Here is an 18,761-nt window from a genome sequence, read left to right on the forward strand (position 1 = left end):
TGAGAGGGTTGGGGACCAAGGCAAGGCATGAGTGGGAGGAATAGCTGGTGGGGAAGGGGATTGCTTTTCAACATTGTCCAATCCTGTCTAGGAATTTTTACTCACCAACAGAAGTACCAAAGACTGCCCTCAACATACCCACCTCTATTCAAACCTCTGCCTGCCCTGATTTCAACTATAAAGCCCCCCACTCTACCCAGAGACGCCCATGCTTCCCAGCTTCCTAGACCTGTGCAGCTCTGCTGGGTAAGAGGTGCGCCCTCTATGGGTGTAAAGCTAGAAGAGTCTTTGCTTGCAAGTTGAAATATCTAGAAAATGTGAAGATAAACTATGTACTGCTTTACATATAAGTACACAGTCACGTTACTAGCCTGTCTCTGTTTGTGTTCCTGGAGAAAAGTGATCAAATTCAAGAGGAAAGCCATCAGGGCTGTATGGAAGGGAGATTATACAATTTAATTGAGCAGTATTTGCAAGAGCTAGGTTATGGGGACCTTAAAGGGACATGAAACCAAATTTTTTTTCTGTTATGATTCAGATAGATCATAAAATGTAAAAAAAACTTTCCAATTTATATATGTTATCTAATTTGCCTAATTCTCTTAGTATACTTTGTTGAATGAACAGTAATGCACTACTGGGAGCTAGGTTATAGCCAATCACATGAGGCATACATGTGCAGCCACCAATCAGCAGCTTTTGAGTCTACCTAGGTATTGTTTTCAACAAAGGATACAAAGAGAACTAAACAAAATGGATACAAGAAATATATTGGAAAGTTGTTTAAAATTGCACACTTTATCTGAATCATGAAAGAAGAAAAAAAAAATTGTGTTTCATGTCTCTTTAAGAAAATCAGTTAGATGCATTGCTGGGAACCATGCACCAGATCAACATATTTGTATGGTATTAGGACAATACAAAATGAAAAGTGAAGAAATAAACTTTCATTGTGGGACTGAATTTCCATTAGAAACAATAATTTTTTTACAAAAGGGATACTTGTTGAGGTTGGAAGACAATAAAGGACAAAGACTGGCAGAATGTATCACTTAAGCACATTTCCAGTAGTTTTTATACAAATTAGAATACTAATTGTATGGTATACTGAGATATGCCTCTACTTACATGAAAATAAAAACCTAGGTTAAATCTGCACAAGAATATTCCATAGTAAAATATGGGAAGATGTAAATGACCTTTTTCTAGCAAAAAAGTAAAAAGTGTGAGTTTCTCATTCATTTCCCTTACTTCTCAAGCAACACTCTCTAAATGCCAGCAGATGGGGCTTTATCTCCTAATGTCACTACTTGCCATGAACTTAATGACAAAGTCTAATTGCCTTCTAGTGACTGTTTATTAGAGCTTAGTACAAAGTGACACTAACAAGACACTGATTGACACCTGTCAGTTTTTTAATTGCGGCCACGCCCCTTTGCCCTCCCTTGAGGAGGCGGAAACCAACGAGAGCGCGCACTGATCTGTCGCCGCAGCCCGCGCACGAGTCTCCCATCCCTCCTTTTGCAATAGCAGCTGCCCGAGCCCCTTTACTTCACTTGTAACAGTTGTTTTCCATATTTCTCGTCATTACACACAGTTTAGCCTCACGCCCTTGCTTTTGCCTTTCACAGCTGACCTTTCTCACTCTCTCACGTGCGCGTGCTTGACATCTAGCTGTCTCCGAGTCCCACGTCTGTGCGCGTCCTCGCCTCATTCCAGCGCGCTCCCTCAGGTTGGCAGTGGAGGAGTTAGAGGAGGGGGGGAGACCGTAGTCGCCCGGGTTAGGAGAGAGGAGATAGCGGAGAAATAGTCCCAGCTGCACGGATCAGCCGGTGATTGCTAGGAGGCCGCCGGGCGCGGTGTCTCAGGATTTCGGCTGCTCCCCGGGCTTTGCCCCCCTCGGTATAAGGGAAGATGCCGGCAGTATCCAAGGGGGACGGGATGCGGGGCCTGGCCGTGTTCATATCGGACATCAGAAATTGTGAGTCCCGGGGAAATGACTGGTGGGATTAGTACAGTATAATACGGGACTGGGTGCTTATTACATAGGGCAATAAATGCGTGATGGGGATCTGTACTGCGTGATTGGTTAATTAGTTTGTGACATGAATCATGTACTACTGAATGATGGGGGTATTACTGTGGGTATCATGGGCAAAGTGGTAATTACTGTGTGGTAGTTAATGAGGGGTAATTATCTGTGGGTAATATGGGCATTGCACCAGGCTCAGTCTGCTGAGATTGGCATGGGTGGTAATTATCTATGGGTAATATGGGTATTGCACCTGTGGTTGTCTCTCTGCTGAAATGGGCATGAGGGGTAATTAGATGTGGGTAATATGGGCATTGCACCAGTGGTTGTCTCTCTCTGCTGAGATGGGCATGAGGGGTAATTAGATGTGGGTAATATGGGCATTGCACCAGTGGTTGTCTCTCTCTGCTGAGATGGGCATGAGGGGTAATTAGATGTGGGTAATATGGGCATTGCACCAGTGGTTGTCTCTCTCTGCTGAGATGGGCATGAGGGGTAATTAGATGTGGGTAATATTGGCATTGCACCAGTGGTTGTCTCTCTCTGCTGAGATGGGCATGAGGGGTAATTAGATGTATGTAATATTGGCATTGCACCAGTGGTTGTCTCTCTCTCTGCTGAGATGGGCATGAGGGGTAATTAGATGTGGGTAATATTGGCATTGCACCAGTGGATGGCTCTGTGTTCTTCTGAGATGGGCATGATGGGTAATTCTTGGCATTTAGGATAGGTATTAAGCATCATGGGCAATGATGCTTAATACCCATCCAACCCAAACTACCCACTGTGCAGAAATACCCATTTTGTTATACCATAATTAACTATTAAACAATAATGCCCATCTTACTGCATATCACTATCCCTCATGGTGAGATGGTCATTTTGTCATGAGGGATAGTGATATGCAGTAAGATGGGCATTATTGTTTAATGGTTAATTATGATATGGCAAAATGGGTATTTCTGCACAGTGGGTAGTTATTGTATGGCATATTGGCCATTATTGCATGATTTTTAGTTATTGTAGGGTAACATGGACAATACTTCACGAGGGGTGATAATTATGTTGTAAGATTCTCATTGCTGCACCAGGGGTAGTTATGTAATACTGCTCATCTTATCATTCAGTGAGGGGTAAAGAAGTGCATTACTGTATGAATGATGATTGTGTGGTAAGATGGGCATTAGTTAATAAATAAAAATGTTATTTTGTATTGTCTTACAAAGGGGGTAACACCCCGAAACGTTACAATAAAGGTAACTTTGGAAATCCTGGCGAGTGCATCCCCATTCTTTACTACTATATATGTGTGTGTGTATATCTATCTATCTATCTATCTATCTATCTATCTATCTATATATATCCTTTTTAAAATGTTATACATATATGGAGGTTATCCAACAAAATCTATATGTAGTGCAGCAAAATGGTCATTGCGGTGTGATGGGTAGCGCTTGTGCTGGATATTGGCATTGCGGTGTGATGGGTAGCGTTTGTGCTGGATATTGGCATTGTAGTGCTTTTGCTAGACATTGGCATTGACATTGACATTGGCATTGCATGAGGGGTAGTGCTTTTGCTGGACATTGGCATTGCTGCATGAGGGGTAGCGCTTTTGCTGGACATTGACATTGCTGCATGAGGGGTAGCACTTTTGTTGGACGTTAGCATTGTGGCATGAGGGGTATTGCTTTTGCTGGACATTGGCATTGCTGCATGAGGGGTAGTGCTTTTGTTGGACATTAGCATTGCGGCATGAGGGGTATTGCTTTTGCTGGACGTTAGCATTGCGGCATGAGGGGTGTTGCTTTTGCTGGACGTTAGCATTGCGGCATAAGGGGTAGTGCTTTTGTTGGACATTAGCATTGCGGCATGAGGGGTATTGCTTTTGCTGGACGTTAGCATTGCGGCATGAGGGGTATTGCTTTTGCTGGACGTTAGCATTGCGGCATGAGGGGTATTGCTTTTGCTGGACGTTCGCATTGTGGTATGAGGGGTATTGCTTTTGCTGGACGTTAGCATTGCGGCATGAGGGGTATTGCTTTTGCTGGACGTTAGCATTGCGGCATGAGGGGTATTGCTTTTGCTGGACGTTAGCATTGCGGCATGAGGGGTAGTGCTTTTGCTGGACGTTAGCATTACGGCATGAGGGGTAGTGCTTTTGCTGGACGTTAGCATTGCGGCATGAGGGGTAGTGCTTTTGCTGGACGTTAGCATTGCGGCATGAGGGGTAGTGCTTTTGCTGGACGTTAGCATTGCGGCATGAGGGGTATTGCTTTTGCTGGACGTTAGCATTGCGGCATGAGGGGTATTGCTTTTGCTGGACATTGGCATTGCTGCATGAGGGGTATTGCTTTTGCTGGACATTGGCATTGCTGCATGAGGGGTAGTTCTTTTGCTGGACATTGGCATTGCTGCATGAGAGGTAGTGCTTTTGCTGGACATTGGCATTGCTGCATGAGAGGTAGTGCTTTTGCTAGACATTGGCATTGCTGCATGAGGGGTAGCGCTTTTGCTGGACGTTTGTATTATTGTACGGAGACATATTATAATAAAGAATAATAATATTATGTCTCTGAGAATAATAGTTTGGGGTGTATTGTTAGTGAATTTATCTTGTAACCTATATGTAAACTCTTATTTAATTTGAGACATAGACCATGCCTTAGTGAGCTATTATTTGCTGTGTAATTGGAATGTACTTTTCAAAAATGTGACATTAAAACTGACTACAATCAATGATTTCTTTGATACCAGCTAACAATATATGATTTGACAATACTATATGGAAACATATCATTCAATGTTTTAGGAGGTCTTACTGTTTTCATAATGCCTACTCTATATGTTCCACTGTCTCTTTAATAGTTGAAATCAGTTTTCTTAGATTCTTGCACCTGGGCCCTGTGGTTTCTAGTTACGCCTCTGGCCAGTGAACTAGCATATCTTTATTGCTGAAAATAAGGATATCATTTTTGGATCAGTAAAATCATATGGTAGGTGTAATTATAGAAATAGGTCATTTCTCTAAGGAGTACAAAAAATAGGAGTTTCCCAGAGTCGATGATGAAGAAAGGTCCTGGTTATTTCAAGCTTTAAAGTACTGACATCAAGCATTTCCTATGTATGAAGAGAAATATCAAATCAAGATGAAACTGCCAGAAGGAATGAGGATTTAAATAAACTGTACAGCGACTGAAAAGCATGTCTCGGTGTGCTACTTAAAATATTCTGACATAGAAACTGACTTTTAAATGACTGTAATAGATATTGTATAAAAGTGTTTATCATTATTATTATTATTATTATTATTATCAGGTATTTGTAGAGCGCCAACAGATTCCACAGCGGGAATTCTATGATGGGGAAAATGATGAGCCCTGATTTTGTTTCAGGGGTTAAACATAGGTGATCAGTAGTAATTATTTTATTGTGAGTTGGTAGATTTAATATATTCAATGGAACTGTGCACTGGAACATATATTTGAATGTGAAGAAATGTGTCTGTGTGTAATATACATGACAGTTTTGAGTGATTTACAGTATATATCAGACATTAAAGGGATAGGAAACCCCCAAAAAATAAATCCATTTTTTAAAACATCATATTTTGTTGTACAAGTCAGCAAATAACACCTATTAGCCAATTTTTATTGTTTACCTGAAAATTGTAATTGAAAATATAAGTTCTGCCAAACCATTCCTTTGCTTCATTATGGTGTCTAATTACAGTGTTCTGCATAGGTAGAACTATGATGACGTCCCGCATGCGCATTTACATTACGTTTAGGCAATGCACACGCATATTTATCTTCTCTCCTGGAGTTTCAGCCGCCGCGTCATCACCATGCTGCCGACAAAGAGGCACTGGACATAGGAGTGGCGCACCAGAGCGCTCAAGTCCGGCTGACGCTGTGGATGCTGCATGTTTGACTTTTTGACCCCCATTCAATTGCTCAGATTGACCGATCCAGAAGTCAATGCAAGCTGCCTAAAACACGATGTGCCTGATAACAGCAGGTACACAACTGGGTGACATTTCAATGCGAGTGCCCACACATTAGATTGCACATGCCGACATTGAGGAAAAACTGTTATTTAAATATGCTAATTAAGGGAACAGTGCTGAAGCGCCATTGGACGAGGGGATGGTATACATTATGTATAACTACCGCCTACATTTATGGTTGGTCGTTACGGCCGTTTACAAGGCAAATTAAAATATAATTTTCATAAACATTAAAGCTTTGTTTTAAGGTAAGAATTAATTGGTAATAATCTATGAAAATTTTACTGTGTGATAATATATTTTTTTTTATAAACTTACAAAAGTAAATATTTCTAACCCTTTAAGTAGCACAATGTGAAGAGAAAATAAATATATATTTGTTAAAGGGATGGTAAAGTCCAAATTAAACTTTCATGATTTAGATAAAAAAAGATTTTAAACAACTTTCTAATTTTAAACCACTTTCTAATGTACTTATATCATCAAATTTGCTTTGTTCTTTTGTTATTCTTAGTTGAAAGCTAAACCTAGGTAGGCTCATATGTTAATTTCAAAGCCCTTGAAGGCCACCTCTTATCTGAATGCATTTGACAGTTTTTCACAGCTATAGGGCTAGAGTTCATGTGTTTCATATAAATAACATTGTGCTCATGCACGTGAAGTTATTTGAGTTTGCAGTGCACTAATTGCCTGAAATGAGTCTCAGAAGAACTGAGAAAAGGGGGCAGTGTATAGAAGCTTAGATACAAGGTGATTAGAGTTAAAAAGTATATTAATATAACAGAGTTGGTTATGCAAAATATGAATTCCATAAAATCACCAGATGTGCAAAATACAAAGTATGGATATAAAATCAAATAAAAAAACATCTAAAGTTAAAATGTTTTTGTGGATAGGGGTCCTGGCCAGGCAAGCAGTGTTTGTCTCTTTATCTTTTAAACTTTAGATGTTTTTTATTTGGTTTTAAAATTGACACAGTGTTTGTATCCATATTTTGTACTTGTATTTTTTTGGCTACATTAAAACAAATTATTTTTAATCTATTTTTCTTTTTGGCTCTGTTTTAAATTAAGGGGATATCAAACCCAATTTTTTTCCCTTTCATATCCCTTTAACTAAATACTGCATTTTTTTACTTGTTCAGATGGCCTCAAAAGAAGTAATTATAAGTCTGCAATATGCTTTCATTATTTATTTTGTCCCCCTTTCTTGTAATTCCATTTTGAAATTGTGAGCTTTTCAGTTCCTGTTAGAAATGGAAGTGCAGAACACGGTTATATTCCACACAGCCATTGGCTGCACTCTATTTATAACTGTCCCTAATTGGCCACAACAGAGAAAATAATCTAAGTTACAACATGGCAGCTCCCATTGTTTTATAGACACTAAACCTTGACACTTATTTTGTCAATATTTAAACCATTAATGAAATTTTAAAAATACATCTACATGTTATTCTCAGACTAAGCTTTTCTTTGAATACACTATTCTATCTTGCATGTATTTAGTGTTTATTTTCCCTTTTAAGGGTTCACTTATACTGGTAATCAGGGGTTTGCGGTTAAAGGATTATAAAACACTGCATTAACGTACATAATAATCATAATCTGTTTTATTTCATTATAAGCAATGGAACTCACCTATTACTTTTTGAAAATGAAGCTTGTAAATATATATACAGTGTATGTATGTGTGTATATATGTATATGTATATATGTGTGTGTATATATATATATATATATATATATATATATATATTATTATTATCGGTTATTTGTAGAGTGCCAACAGGTGATTTCAAGGGGGAGCTTTGCCCCCCTTGAACCGCCCAAGTGGAGGCAAAAAAAGATTATATATATATATACAGGGCCTATGTATACCCAAAAACTTCCCTCGCCCATCGGGCGAGTAAATCACAAAGCTTACCAGCCCGCAAGAAACTTTAGTCGCCCGTGCATATCTGCATGTAGAGTGTATATATCTTATTTAAAAAGGCAATATAAATAGTGTTATTGTAATCTCACAAAGCATTGCAGACAGAGGTCTCAATTTGAATGCTTTGCAAGCTGCTTACTACTTGGGACTTGAGCATTAATAAAAAGGCTTTAACTTTATAAAATATTTTTTTATCACTGGGTAGAAAAAAACAGGGATACTATCTTTGTAATACTGTATCTACCGTCTTGACTTATTTTCCCCTAAAAGAAAAAAAAGATATAATTGAGCTTTTTTTTTTTTTTTTTTACTTCAGCATATGTGGGGTTACGATTAACTAAGTATATTTAATACTACCACCCTTCAACCTATAGCGCTTTGACATAACAAGCATGTTAAAAACACTTTTCCCCCTTTCTTCCCGGGTGCCTTTCAACTACTAGCACGACTGTCAGTGCCGTGCTAGCAGATTTTACTGGGTGCATGGAGATGGTATGTTCTCTACAAATTGGTAAAGTCCGTTTTTGGAGCATCAATAGCGTCCAGAAAAATTCTGCAGTGCTCTATATCGTTATGGTAGGCAGCTTGCTCGTATACATTGCGCTGAAGTACTGCAGAGGACCCTGGAGTACGTCGGCATAATGTACGTGAGCAAGCTGCTACCATAACTATATAGTCACTTTAACCCGTACTTCATTCATACACACAAAGAGAAGAAACACTCACTGCTCTAGCAGGATGTCTTCCCGCGCAGACAACCTTAGGGGTGGGAAGTAGCAACTGACAAGGAAGAGACCAAGAGCCATGGAGATAAGGGGAGGTCTTTGAATGTTTTTAACAGAAAGAACCTCCCCTTTCTCCCTCCATTCCCGTGTGTGCGCAGATGTGAAAGGCAATTTGCCATTTTTTATTATTTCTTCTTATATCCCACTTAAAATATCAGGTCGCCGCTCGGGCTGGTAACTTAAAAATTTTACTTGCCCGCAAGAAATTTAGGTCGCCATTGGCGACCGGACCGGTCTATTCATATGCCCTGTATATATATATAATTTATAAATTAAAGGTACCCTTAAATCCTTGTCCAAGACAGCCTACAAAAGAGGATGGTCTGTGTGAAATTTGACCAACCAATCAATGTCATCTGATTACAATATTTTGCTACTGAGCGATCCTGGTCACATGCGTAGTCGGATTATAAATCTAACACATGCTCACAATTGCTGTTGTTATAATCACTGATTCACAAAATAGTCTAATACATTTATACTTGTTTATAGCATAATATGATTTATTGTTTGCTTTTTAGCCCAGGGGTATAATTATTATGAGACCGCTATACATACCACAGCTACGCTTCTCTGAATTCTTTCACAACATCCTGATCCTGCTTTGAAAAATTATTTTTGATCTGTTGCAGCCGCGGTAAGACAGTGACATCACACTCTTAAAGGGACAGTCAGCACCATATTTTTTTAAAAGATAGATAATCCCTTAATTACCAATTCCCCAGTTTTGCATAACCAACACAGTTATAATTATACACGTTTTACCTCTGTAATTACCTTGTATCTAAGCCTCTGCAGACTGCCCCCTTATTTCAGTTCTTTTGACAGACTTGCATTTTATCAGAGCTGTCTCCATGGTAAATTCACGTGCATGAGCTCAATGTTATCTATATGAAACACATTAACTAATGCCCTCTAGTGGTGAAAAATTATCAAAATGCATTTAGATTAGAGGCGGCCTTCAAGGTCTAAGAAATTAGCATATGTACCTCCTAGGTTTAGCTTTCAACTAAGAATACCAAGAGTACAAAGCAAAATTGGTGATAAAAGTAAATGGGAAAGTTGTTTAAAATTACATGCCCTATTTGAAACATGAAAGTTTTTTTTTTTTTTGACTTGATTGTCCCTTTAACTTGCGCATAGGCAAGTACTTTGTACCAGGCTCTTACCCAGGTAGACTCCTGTGATAGGACTCGCATAATGAGTCCCACAGTGGGTTTGGAAATCCTTGAAATTTTATTATCAAATAATTAGAAAACAATGGAGATATATTTAATTTATGTTGTGCAATGTTCTTTATTTTAAAGCAACATTTATTTTAGAGTTTCATATCCATTTAGGGTATTGCTGCGCTGGGCATTGTTAGAGCTACTGTATTTTTAATTTGTATTGGGGGAAGTTGCAAGAGTTAATTAGAATGGGGGTGGTCACAGATAGCTTTATCTAATACAACAAGAGCAGGTAACATTAAAGTGAATAGCGGTGTGATGAAGCAGGTTGTGATTTGAGAACAATCCTGTGGCACAGTTTAAAAAAAAAAATATGGCGCCAGACGTAAAGGAAATAAATCTTTAGGATTTTTGGGGGGTCTAAAAATAGAGAATAAAATCTTTATCAAAGCTGAGACTCGTATTTGTGCACATGCTACACACACACACACACACACACACACACACACACACATATATATACATATATATATATATATATATATATATATATATATATATATATATATATATATATATATATATATATATGTATATGTGTGTGTGTAAAGTCAGAAATCCGGTAAACCTAACATCACCCAAACATCTGTGGGTAAAGCCTGATGTAACACAATTCCCCCATCTTCACTATTTTTTTTTTGCCTCTTCCTGGGGGTTCAAGGAAGGCACCCTGCCAATCCTCTGGCATCCGCCCCAAGTGAACCTTGGGGAATGTGATTTCAAGGGGGAGCTTTGCCCCCCTTGAACCGCCCAAGTGGAGGCAAAAAAAGATAGTAAAGATGTGTGAATTACAGTGCACCATATATATATTTGAAGCGGTGACTTGATGCACTCAGAATATTTATCACGTTACATTGGACTTTACCCTCAGCCACTTAGGTAATGTCAGGTTTACCCGGGTAATGCTAGGATTACCCAATATCTTACTTTACCCGCAACATATATATAAAAAATATTATTTTCTGCTTTAAAGCGCTATAACCCTGGTACCCTTGTAAAGTATATACTAGTGTTACAGTAACGTGGGCCACAAACCCTCAGCTGGGCATAGCCATCAGGTACCGCTAGTATTTATTGAGCAGCAAGTAATGTGCAGTCACTAAATAGTTTCAGCCTGAACATCATATGGTTACTAAAATGCAGCTGCAACATGCCTGTACAGCTTTGTTTTTGCATACCAGCTGCATGTTGTGTCTGATGCTCACAAAGGATTAAACACATAACTGAAGTCCCACTTAGGGGCCACATCAATTGCTATTTCTGACCAAGTCCTTTTCTGTTACAGTGTGTTGTGCTCTCAAGCTAGGCTTTAAAGCAGAGCTTTCCAAACTTTTCATGTTGGTGACACACTTTTTAGACCTACATCATTTTGCGACACAGTAATTCAGTTGTACTAGAAAACAGGAGGTTAAACAAACGTGTTTTAAGAGATATGGACATATACATAAATTATATAACGAAATGTATTGACAAGTAACAGTATGTATATGCAAGAATTAAAAAAAGTTTAATAACACCAATAGCTACTTAATATTTTAACCCCTTAAGGACATTTTTCAATTTCTTTCCCTTAAGGACCAGGGCTATTTTTACATTTCTGCGGTGTATGTTTAGCTGTAATTTTCCTCTTACTCATTTACTGTACCCACACATTATATACCGTTTTTCTCGCCATTAAATGGACTTTCTAAAGATACCATTATTTTCATCATATCTTATAATTTACTATTAAAAAATTATAAAATATGAGGAAAAAATGGAAAAAAAACACTTTTTCTAACTTTGACCCCCAAAATCTGTTACACATCTACAATCACCAAAAAACACCCATGCTAAATAGTTTCTAAATTTTGTCCTGAGTTTAGAAATACCCAATGTTTACATGTTCTTTGCTTTTTTTGCAAGTTATAGGGCAATAAGTACAAGTAGCACTTTGCTATTTCCAAACCACTTTTTTTCAAAATTAGCGCTAGTTACATTGGGACACTGATATCTTTCAGGAATCCCTGAATATCCATTAACATGTGTGTGTATATATATATATATATATATATATATATTTTTTAGAAGACATCCCAAAGTATTGATCTAGGCCCATTTTGGTATATTTCATGCCACCATTTCCCCGCCAAATGCGATCAAATAAAAAAAAAACCTTCACTTTTTAACAATTTTTTTCACAAACTTTAGGTTTCTCACTGAAATTATTTACAAACGGCTTGTGCAATTATGGCACAAATGGTTGTAAATGCTTCTCTGGGATCCCCTTTGTTCAGAAATAGCAGACATATATGGCTTTGGCGTTGCTTTTTGGTAATTAGAAGGCCGCTAAATACCGCTGCGCATCACACGTGAATTATGTCTAGCAGTGAAGTGGTTAATTAGGGAGCTTGCAGGGTTAATTTTAGCTTTAATGTAGAGATCAGCCTCCCACCTGACACATCATCACACCCCCTGATCCCTCCCAAACAGCTCTCTTCCCTCCCCCACCCCACAATTGTCCCCGCCATCTTAAGTACTGGCAGAAAGTCTGCCAGTACTAAAATAAAATGTATTTTTTTTTTTTTTTTTTTAGCATATTTACGCTGATGTGTAGGATCCCCCCTTAGCCCCCAACCTCCCTGATCCCACCCCAAACAGCTCTCTAACCCTCCCCCTCTACCTTATTGGTAGCCATCTTGGGTACTGGCAGCTGTCTGCCAGTACCCAGTTCACTAAAAAAAAAAATGCTTTTTTTTTTAAATGTTATTGATTTTTTTCTGTAGTGTAGCTTCCCCCCAGCCAAAGAGCAACCCCCCACCCCCTCCCAGATCCCTTAGATGTATTTTTAAAAATAATTTGTATCCCACTCTATCCCACTTATTTTTGTAGTGTAGCCGTTCCCACCCGCTCCCACCCCATGCGCGCCCCGACGGTCACGCCCCCGATCCCGCCCCCCTCAATGTCATATGCCCCATCGATGGCCGCCTACCCGCCTCCCACGTAAGCTCCCACCCACCAACGATACCGGCCATCGATGTCCGGTGCAGAGAGGGCCGCAGAGTGGCTCTCTGCATCGGATGGCCAAGGGGTGTTATTGCAGGATGCCTCGATATCGAGGCATCACTGCAATAACCAGAAAGCGTCTGGAAGCGAGCAGGATCGCTTCCAGCCGCTTTAATCCCCTGTTGTACAGGGTACGTCGCTGGTCTTTAAAGACCAGGTTCTGTGCGACGTACCCTGTACGACTTGCGTTGTCAAGGGGTTAACGGGATGTATGAGGTTGATGGGGTGAACACAGTTTCTGAATATTTGGTGGAATATTAGATAAAGACACTCGCATTTCATCATCAAGCATTTTTAAGCTTCCACTTCCTATCCATATATCAAGAGCAGGAGCAGCAGTGCACTACTGGGAGCTAGCTGCAAAAAAACCCACTTTGACTTCTGACTTCAGCTCAGCATTTAAGCTGCCGCCCTAGTCCGACTGACTACTGCCCGCGCTGCAAACACACTGCTATCCCACTCACTGACTACACATGCAGACACAAACCGATTGAGGATACTACATGTGCAGTCAGGATCCAATATGCTGCCAAAGGGAATAGTTTCAGTTCCAATAGGCTAAGATGATCTGTGACCCACTAGGTATCAATCACGTGTCAACCACATGATATGCGTAGCAGGCAGGCGGAAAGTCGGAAACCAAAAAAAAAATTTCTTTTTTTTTTTTTAATTTCAAAGAAATTTGTGCTGAAGCAGGGACACACCTACACACTGCCACCGACACACTAGTGTGTCACGGCACACAGTTTGGAAAGCACTGCTTTAAAGAGACAGTCTACTACATAATTTTTATTGGTTAAAAAGATAGATAATCCCTTTATTACCCGTTCCCCAGTTTTACATAACAAACACTGTTATAGAAATACACTTTTTACCTCTGATTACTTTGTACCTAAGCTTCTGCAGACTGCCCCCTTATTTCAATTCTTTTGACAGACTTGCATTTTAGTCAATCAGTTCGGATTCATAAATAATTCCACAGGAGTGAGTACAATTTTATCTACATGGCACACATGAACTTGCACTGTCTACCTGTGCAAGAGCTGTCAAAATGGACTGAGATAAGAGGGGGCCTTCAAAGGCTTAGAAATTAGCATATGAGCCTACCTAATTTTAGCTTTCACCAAAGAATGCCAAGAAAACAAACCAAATTTGATGATAATAGGAAATTGGAAAGTTGTTTAAAATTACATGTCCTATCTGAATCATGAACGTATAATTTTGACTAGACTGTCCCTTTTTAAAGGGATATGAAACCAATTTTATTTTTCTTTCATTATTCAGATAGAGCATTAAACAACTTTCTAATTTACTCCGATTATCAATTTTTCTTTGTTCTTTTGGTGTCTTTATTTTAAAAGCAGTAATGTAAAGCTTAGGAGCTGGTCAATATTTTATTCAGCACGTGGGTAGCGTTATTGCTAATTGGTGGCAAAATGTAAATACTTAGGGGTTGATAATTTCCTTCATGTTACCGACTGTAGATGCGCCACTTTCTTTGTTCACACGATCACAAGCAGCCATTTTTTTTTTATTAAATAAGCAGCACTTTTTATTACCAGTTTTGATCCCAATTCAAATTTTGAATAATTTTCAACACATTGACAGTTTTTTTGTTTTACTTATAAACCCTCACACAACTCTTGACAACTGATTACCGTGTACACCAAAACATTTGGTTTTGTGCATACACCAAGCACACTAACATTACTCCCACCGTCCCGAAGCAACATACCAAACCACTACAAAGGATATCTGCTCATTCAGTTGGTTAAAAAATCAATAAGAAGCAATTTTACACCAATAAAAATCAATAATTCAAACACACGGGCACTGTACCCACAATGCCCCTGTTCACGTCCCTTAGATTTACACACCAATCTCTATGATTTTGGAGTGCGACAGGGTTAATTGTACACGTGACGTCACCTATTAGCATCACTACACACAATTGTAAATCCCCATTTTGTTCCTTCAATCCTTTTTTTTTTTTTTTTTTTTTTTTTTTTGTTTAAGGGATTTAAAAAGGGAAAATTTCTCTTTCATGATTCAGATAGAGCATCTGATATTAAACAACTTTCTAATTTACTTCTATTATTTTTCTTCGTTCTCTTGGTATAATTTGTTGAAAAGCAGAGCTGTATGCTTGGGATACGGTCATTACTGGAGCACTATAAATATAGCAGCAGTTTTATAAGAATGTTCTCCATTTACAAGAGCACTAGATGAGAGCGCTATTTCCTGCCGTGTAGTGCTCCAGGTGCCTACCTATTTCTTCAACACAGGATATCATAGGAACAAAGTCAATTTGATAATAGAAATAAATTGGAAACTTGGTTAAAATGTTATGCTCTGTCTGAATTGCAAAATAAAATGTTTGGGTTCCATATCCCTTTTAAACTAATGTATTGAACTAATAAGTAGGTAAATAGCTATTTCATGTTTTTGGGAGGTAACCATTTTCATGCTTGAGGGGTATTTTGGAATTGTGATATCTGGTGAAACGCACTAACTGTATCAGCCAACTAACAGAAATAGTTATCAGTGAAGAACAAGTGCAAGACTGTGACCAACCCCAACATTCTCTAATGAGCAGGAGCATTTTATTTTGCAATTAGTAAGTCTGTTTTTAAAGGGACACTGTGCTGTAAAATTGATTTCCCTTTAATATGTTTACAATAACTTGGCCAGCAGCAGAGTATAAATGTTTGTGTAAATGCTTTTTTTTTAATTTTTATTTTTTTTATGAGAAATAGCTGTTTTTGTTTTTTTGAAACTCCAACTCATTAAAATAGGCTGAACTTGTAGGGAGATCAGACTTCATTTTCATCACTTTTCACTGAGTGTATACAGAACCACAGGGTATATAACTATATAGATTTATATCTGGCAGTTTTTTTTTCTTTTGAATGACATGTTTTTAAAGTTAACCGCTAGATATGTGCACTCGAAGGTTCAGATACCCCTGAATGCGGAAGAAGGTGGCCGTGCGTGCGTGCTGTTTGGCTATTTTAGAGCAAAATCTATTCTTGTGTAACTGCAACACACTAGGAAATTTGCAAATCCAGATCCTAGTGTGTTTTCAATTTTACGAGAATAAATTTTGCTCCGAAAATTGCCGAACGGCACCAGTGGCTGTCACGTTCAGTTATCTGAACCTCCGAGTGCTCATATCTATTAACCGGTGTTGTAAAGTGTCTCTTAAAAATTTCTGATGTCCTCTGTTCCATGTGAGGGGGATAATTGGACCCCTTCATGGGCCAAACTGAGGTTGCCCTTTTAGGCAGTACCAGTCATGTTCCTCTAATTATAATGCGGGAATTGCACATTATTTCACAGAGCTGTGAGTGGAATATTCAGCTCGTGTTGCTACGGTGAGGACAGAGGGGAGAGTGCGATCCGTGCCCAGTTTAACAGTCAGGGAGAAACGGCTGTTTGCAACGTGCAGGTGAGGGGATTGGATTGTAATTGACATGTATTAGCGAGAACACAGACAGGGGCTGACTGTAAGGACACTAGGTAGGGACTGAGGAAAAAGCCTTACTCTGTAGCTAGTGGGTATTACCAACGTATTCTTATGTAGTGAGATCACTTGAAAGTTTATCATCATTTTTAGGAGCTTTAACAGCAAAATTGCTATTGCATGTTAATTACAAACTTTATCTTCTTTGAATGCTTTATTTAAATAACTCATTTGTTTTGGTTGTATAATGTCCCTTTAAGATAACAAGGGATTAAAATAGGAATTAAAGAGACCTTTTTGCTTTTAAGTGCTAAAAAAGTGATTTGCAGCATTAGATAATTTTTGCTTTTTGTCTTCTCTGGAGTACAAGAGAAGCTTAAAGGGGTTTAAAACCCAAGAATGATCTTTTGTGATCAGACAGAGCTTTCCAATTTACTTCTGTTATCAAATGTGCTTTGTTCCCATCATATTATGTGTTGAAGAGATACCTAGGTAGACATCTGGGGCACATCATGGCAGATAATAGTGCTGCCATCATCTAGTGTTCTTGCAAATGGAAAACATTCTTGCAGTACTTTTGCCATATAGTGCTCAAGAAATAGGCTGGCTCCTAAGCATACTTCCCTGCTTTTCAATAAAAGATACCAAGAGAGCAAAGAAAAACTGATAATAGAAATTAGAAAGTTGTTTAAAACCGCATGCTCTATCTGAATCACAGAAGAAAAAAGAAGTATGTGTTTAAAGGGACAGTAAACAATTTGTAATTACAATGAATTTGTGTTGTACTGCTAAAGAATAACATATCTGCCAAGTCTTGACATTTTTAAAACAAATTAACATCTTTTTTTTTTTTCTTTTTTTTTTTTTTTTTTTTTACCCCTGCAATTAATTTTCAATAGGCAAACTCCACCGACTATTTGCCTTATGGTTATTAGTTAATCCAAATAGGGACAGATATCTAGGAGAGTTAGCCTTGAGAAGTTTTAACAATTTGCTCAATTTGCAGAGCTAAATTACTTGAAAAGGGAGCAAAACAAATGCTAAAAATATATTGCAAGTAGTTTCATTATGCATAAATAAATATTTTATATACAAATCTTAAGGTGTTTACTGTCCCTTTTGAAGGTCTTTTTTCGTGTATTGTTTTCCTTATTTGATTTTGAAGTGGGCATATTTAAAATATATTATTTTTTTATTAAATGGATATTGCAATTCAGGAAAAAATAATATGATAATAATATTATATATATACAATTTTTTTTGTTTTTGCAGCATTTAACTGCCCCACAATAATGCAGTGAGAGCTGTCCTTGTAAGTCACAGGGCAATCTGGTGTCATTTATGTTAAACCTGCACTTCCTGGTGGTTTCTAAATTGAAAGTAAACACAGAACTTCATCTGTCCCTTATTTTGTGGTATTTTAATAGTTTGGGAGCTGTCTCTCTCTTCACTCCATTCCCTATAAATTTCTTGGTTTTACAAAGTAAAGCCAGAGGCTGGTGGGGCCGCTGGGGCGAGCACCCATGGGTATCTTGGGGGATCTGAACCAGGTACCCAGAGCACCATTTTTGAGTGTTTTAAGACCAGATGAGGTGTAGGGGGTACAGTGTGTGTAGAGCAGGCCTTGACAGATTTGTTTAAAACTGAGACACAGGAATTCCAGAGGAAAGGGAGGAGGAAGAGATTGCCACACCGAGAGAAACGCTGCCCAGCAGGAGTACTATACGGCATGATAAGCGCATCTTCCTTATTCAATCTATGCTTTAGAGGAGACCTTGTCTGGTATGCTAGAATTATAATTCATAATTATATTTGTCCCTTAAAGGGATATGAAACCCAAAATGTTTTTCATGATTCAAATAGAGCATGAGATTTGAAATAACTTTTCTAATTTTCTTCTATTAATTTATTTGTTCTCTTGGTATCTTTTGTTGAAAAGAAGGGACATATGCTTAGGAGCCAGCCCATTTCTGGGCACTAGATTGCAGCACTATTTCCTGTCATGTAGTGCTTCAGAGGCCTACCTAAGTAGCTCTTCAACACAGATTATCATGGGAACGAAGCAAATTTGCTAATCAAAGTAAATTGGAAACTTTATCTAAAATGGTTTGCTCTGTCTGAATCACAAACATTTTTTTCAGTTTAATTTCCCTTTTAAAAGCTAAAAATGAAGGCACTAACTGCACATATTTTAGGACCGAGTCATGGGATATTGTACACTGAGATAAAATGAAAACTCTAGGATTATGATTCTATAGTGAAA

General features: G+C 38.3%; 1 protein-coding gene across 2 annotated transcripts in view; it reads left to right on the plus strand.

The window, feature by feature from the left end:
- Positions 1-1,472: 1,472 nt before the first annotated feature.
- LOC128665902 (AP-2 complex subunit alpha-2) overlaps positions 1,473-18,761 on the plus strand; it is a 442,402-nt gene continuing 425,113 nt past the window's right edge. For both annotated transcript variants that reach the window (XM_053720151.1, XM_053720152.1), the window contains exon 1: positions 1,473-1,981. In XM_053720151.1, the coding sequence (XP_053576126.1) occupies positions 1,915-1,981 (67 nt within the window). In that variant the 5' untranslated portion in view covers positions 1,473-1,914. The remainder of the gene's footprint in view (positions 1,982-18,761) is intronic.

The sequence above is a fragment of the Bombina bombina genome, chromosome 7, assembly GCF_027579735.1.
Source record: "Bombina bombina isolate aBomBom1 chromosome 7, aBomBom1.pri, whole genome shotgun sequence".
NCBI classification, from domain to species: domain Eukaryota; kingdom Metazoa; phylum Chordata; class Amphibia; order Anura; family Bombinatoridae; genus Bombina; species Bombina bombina.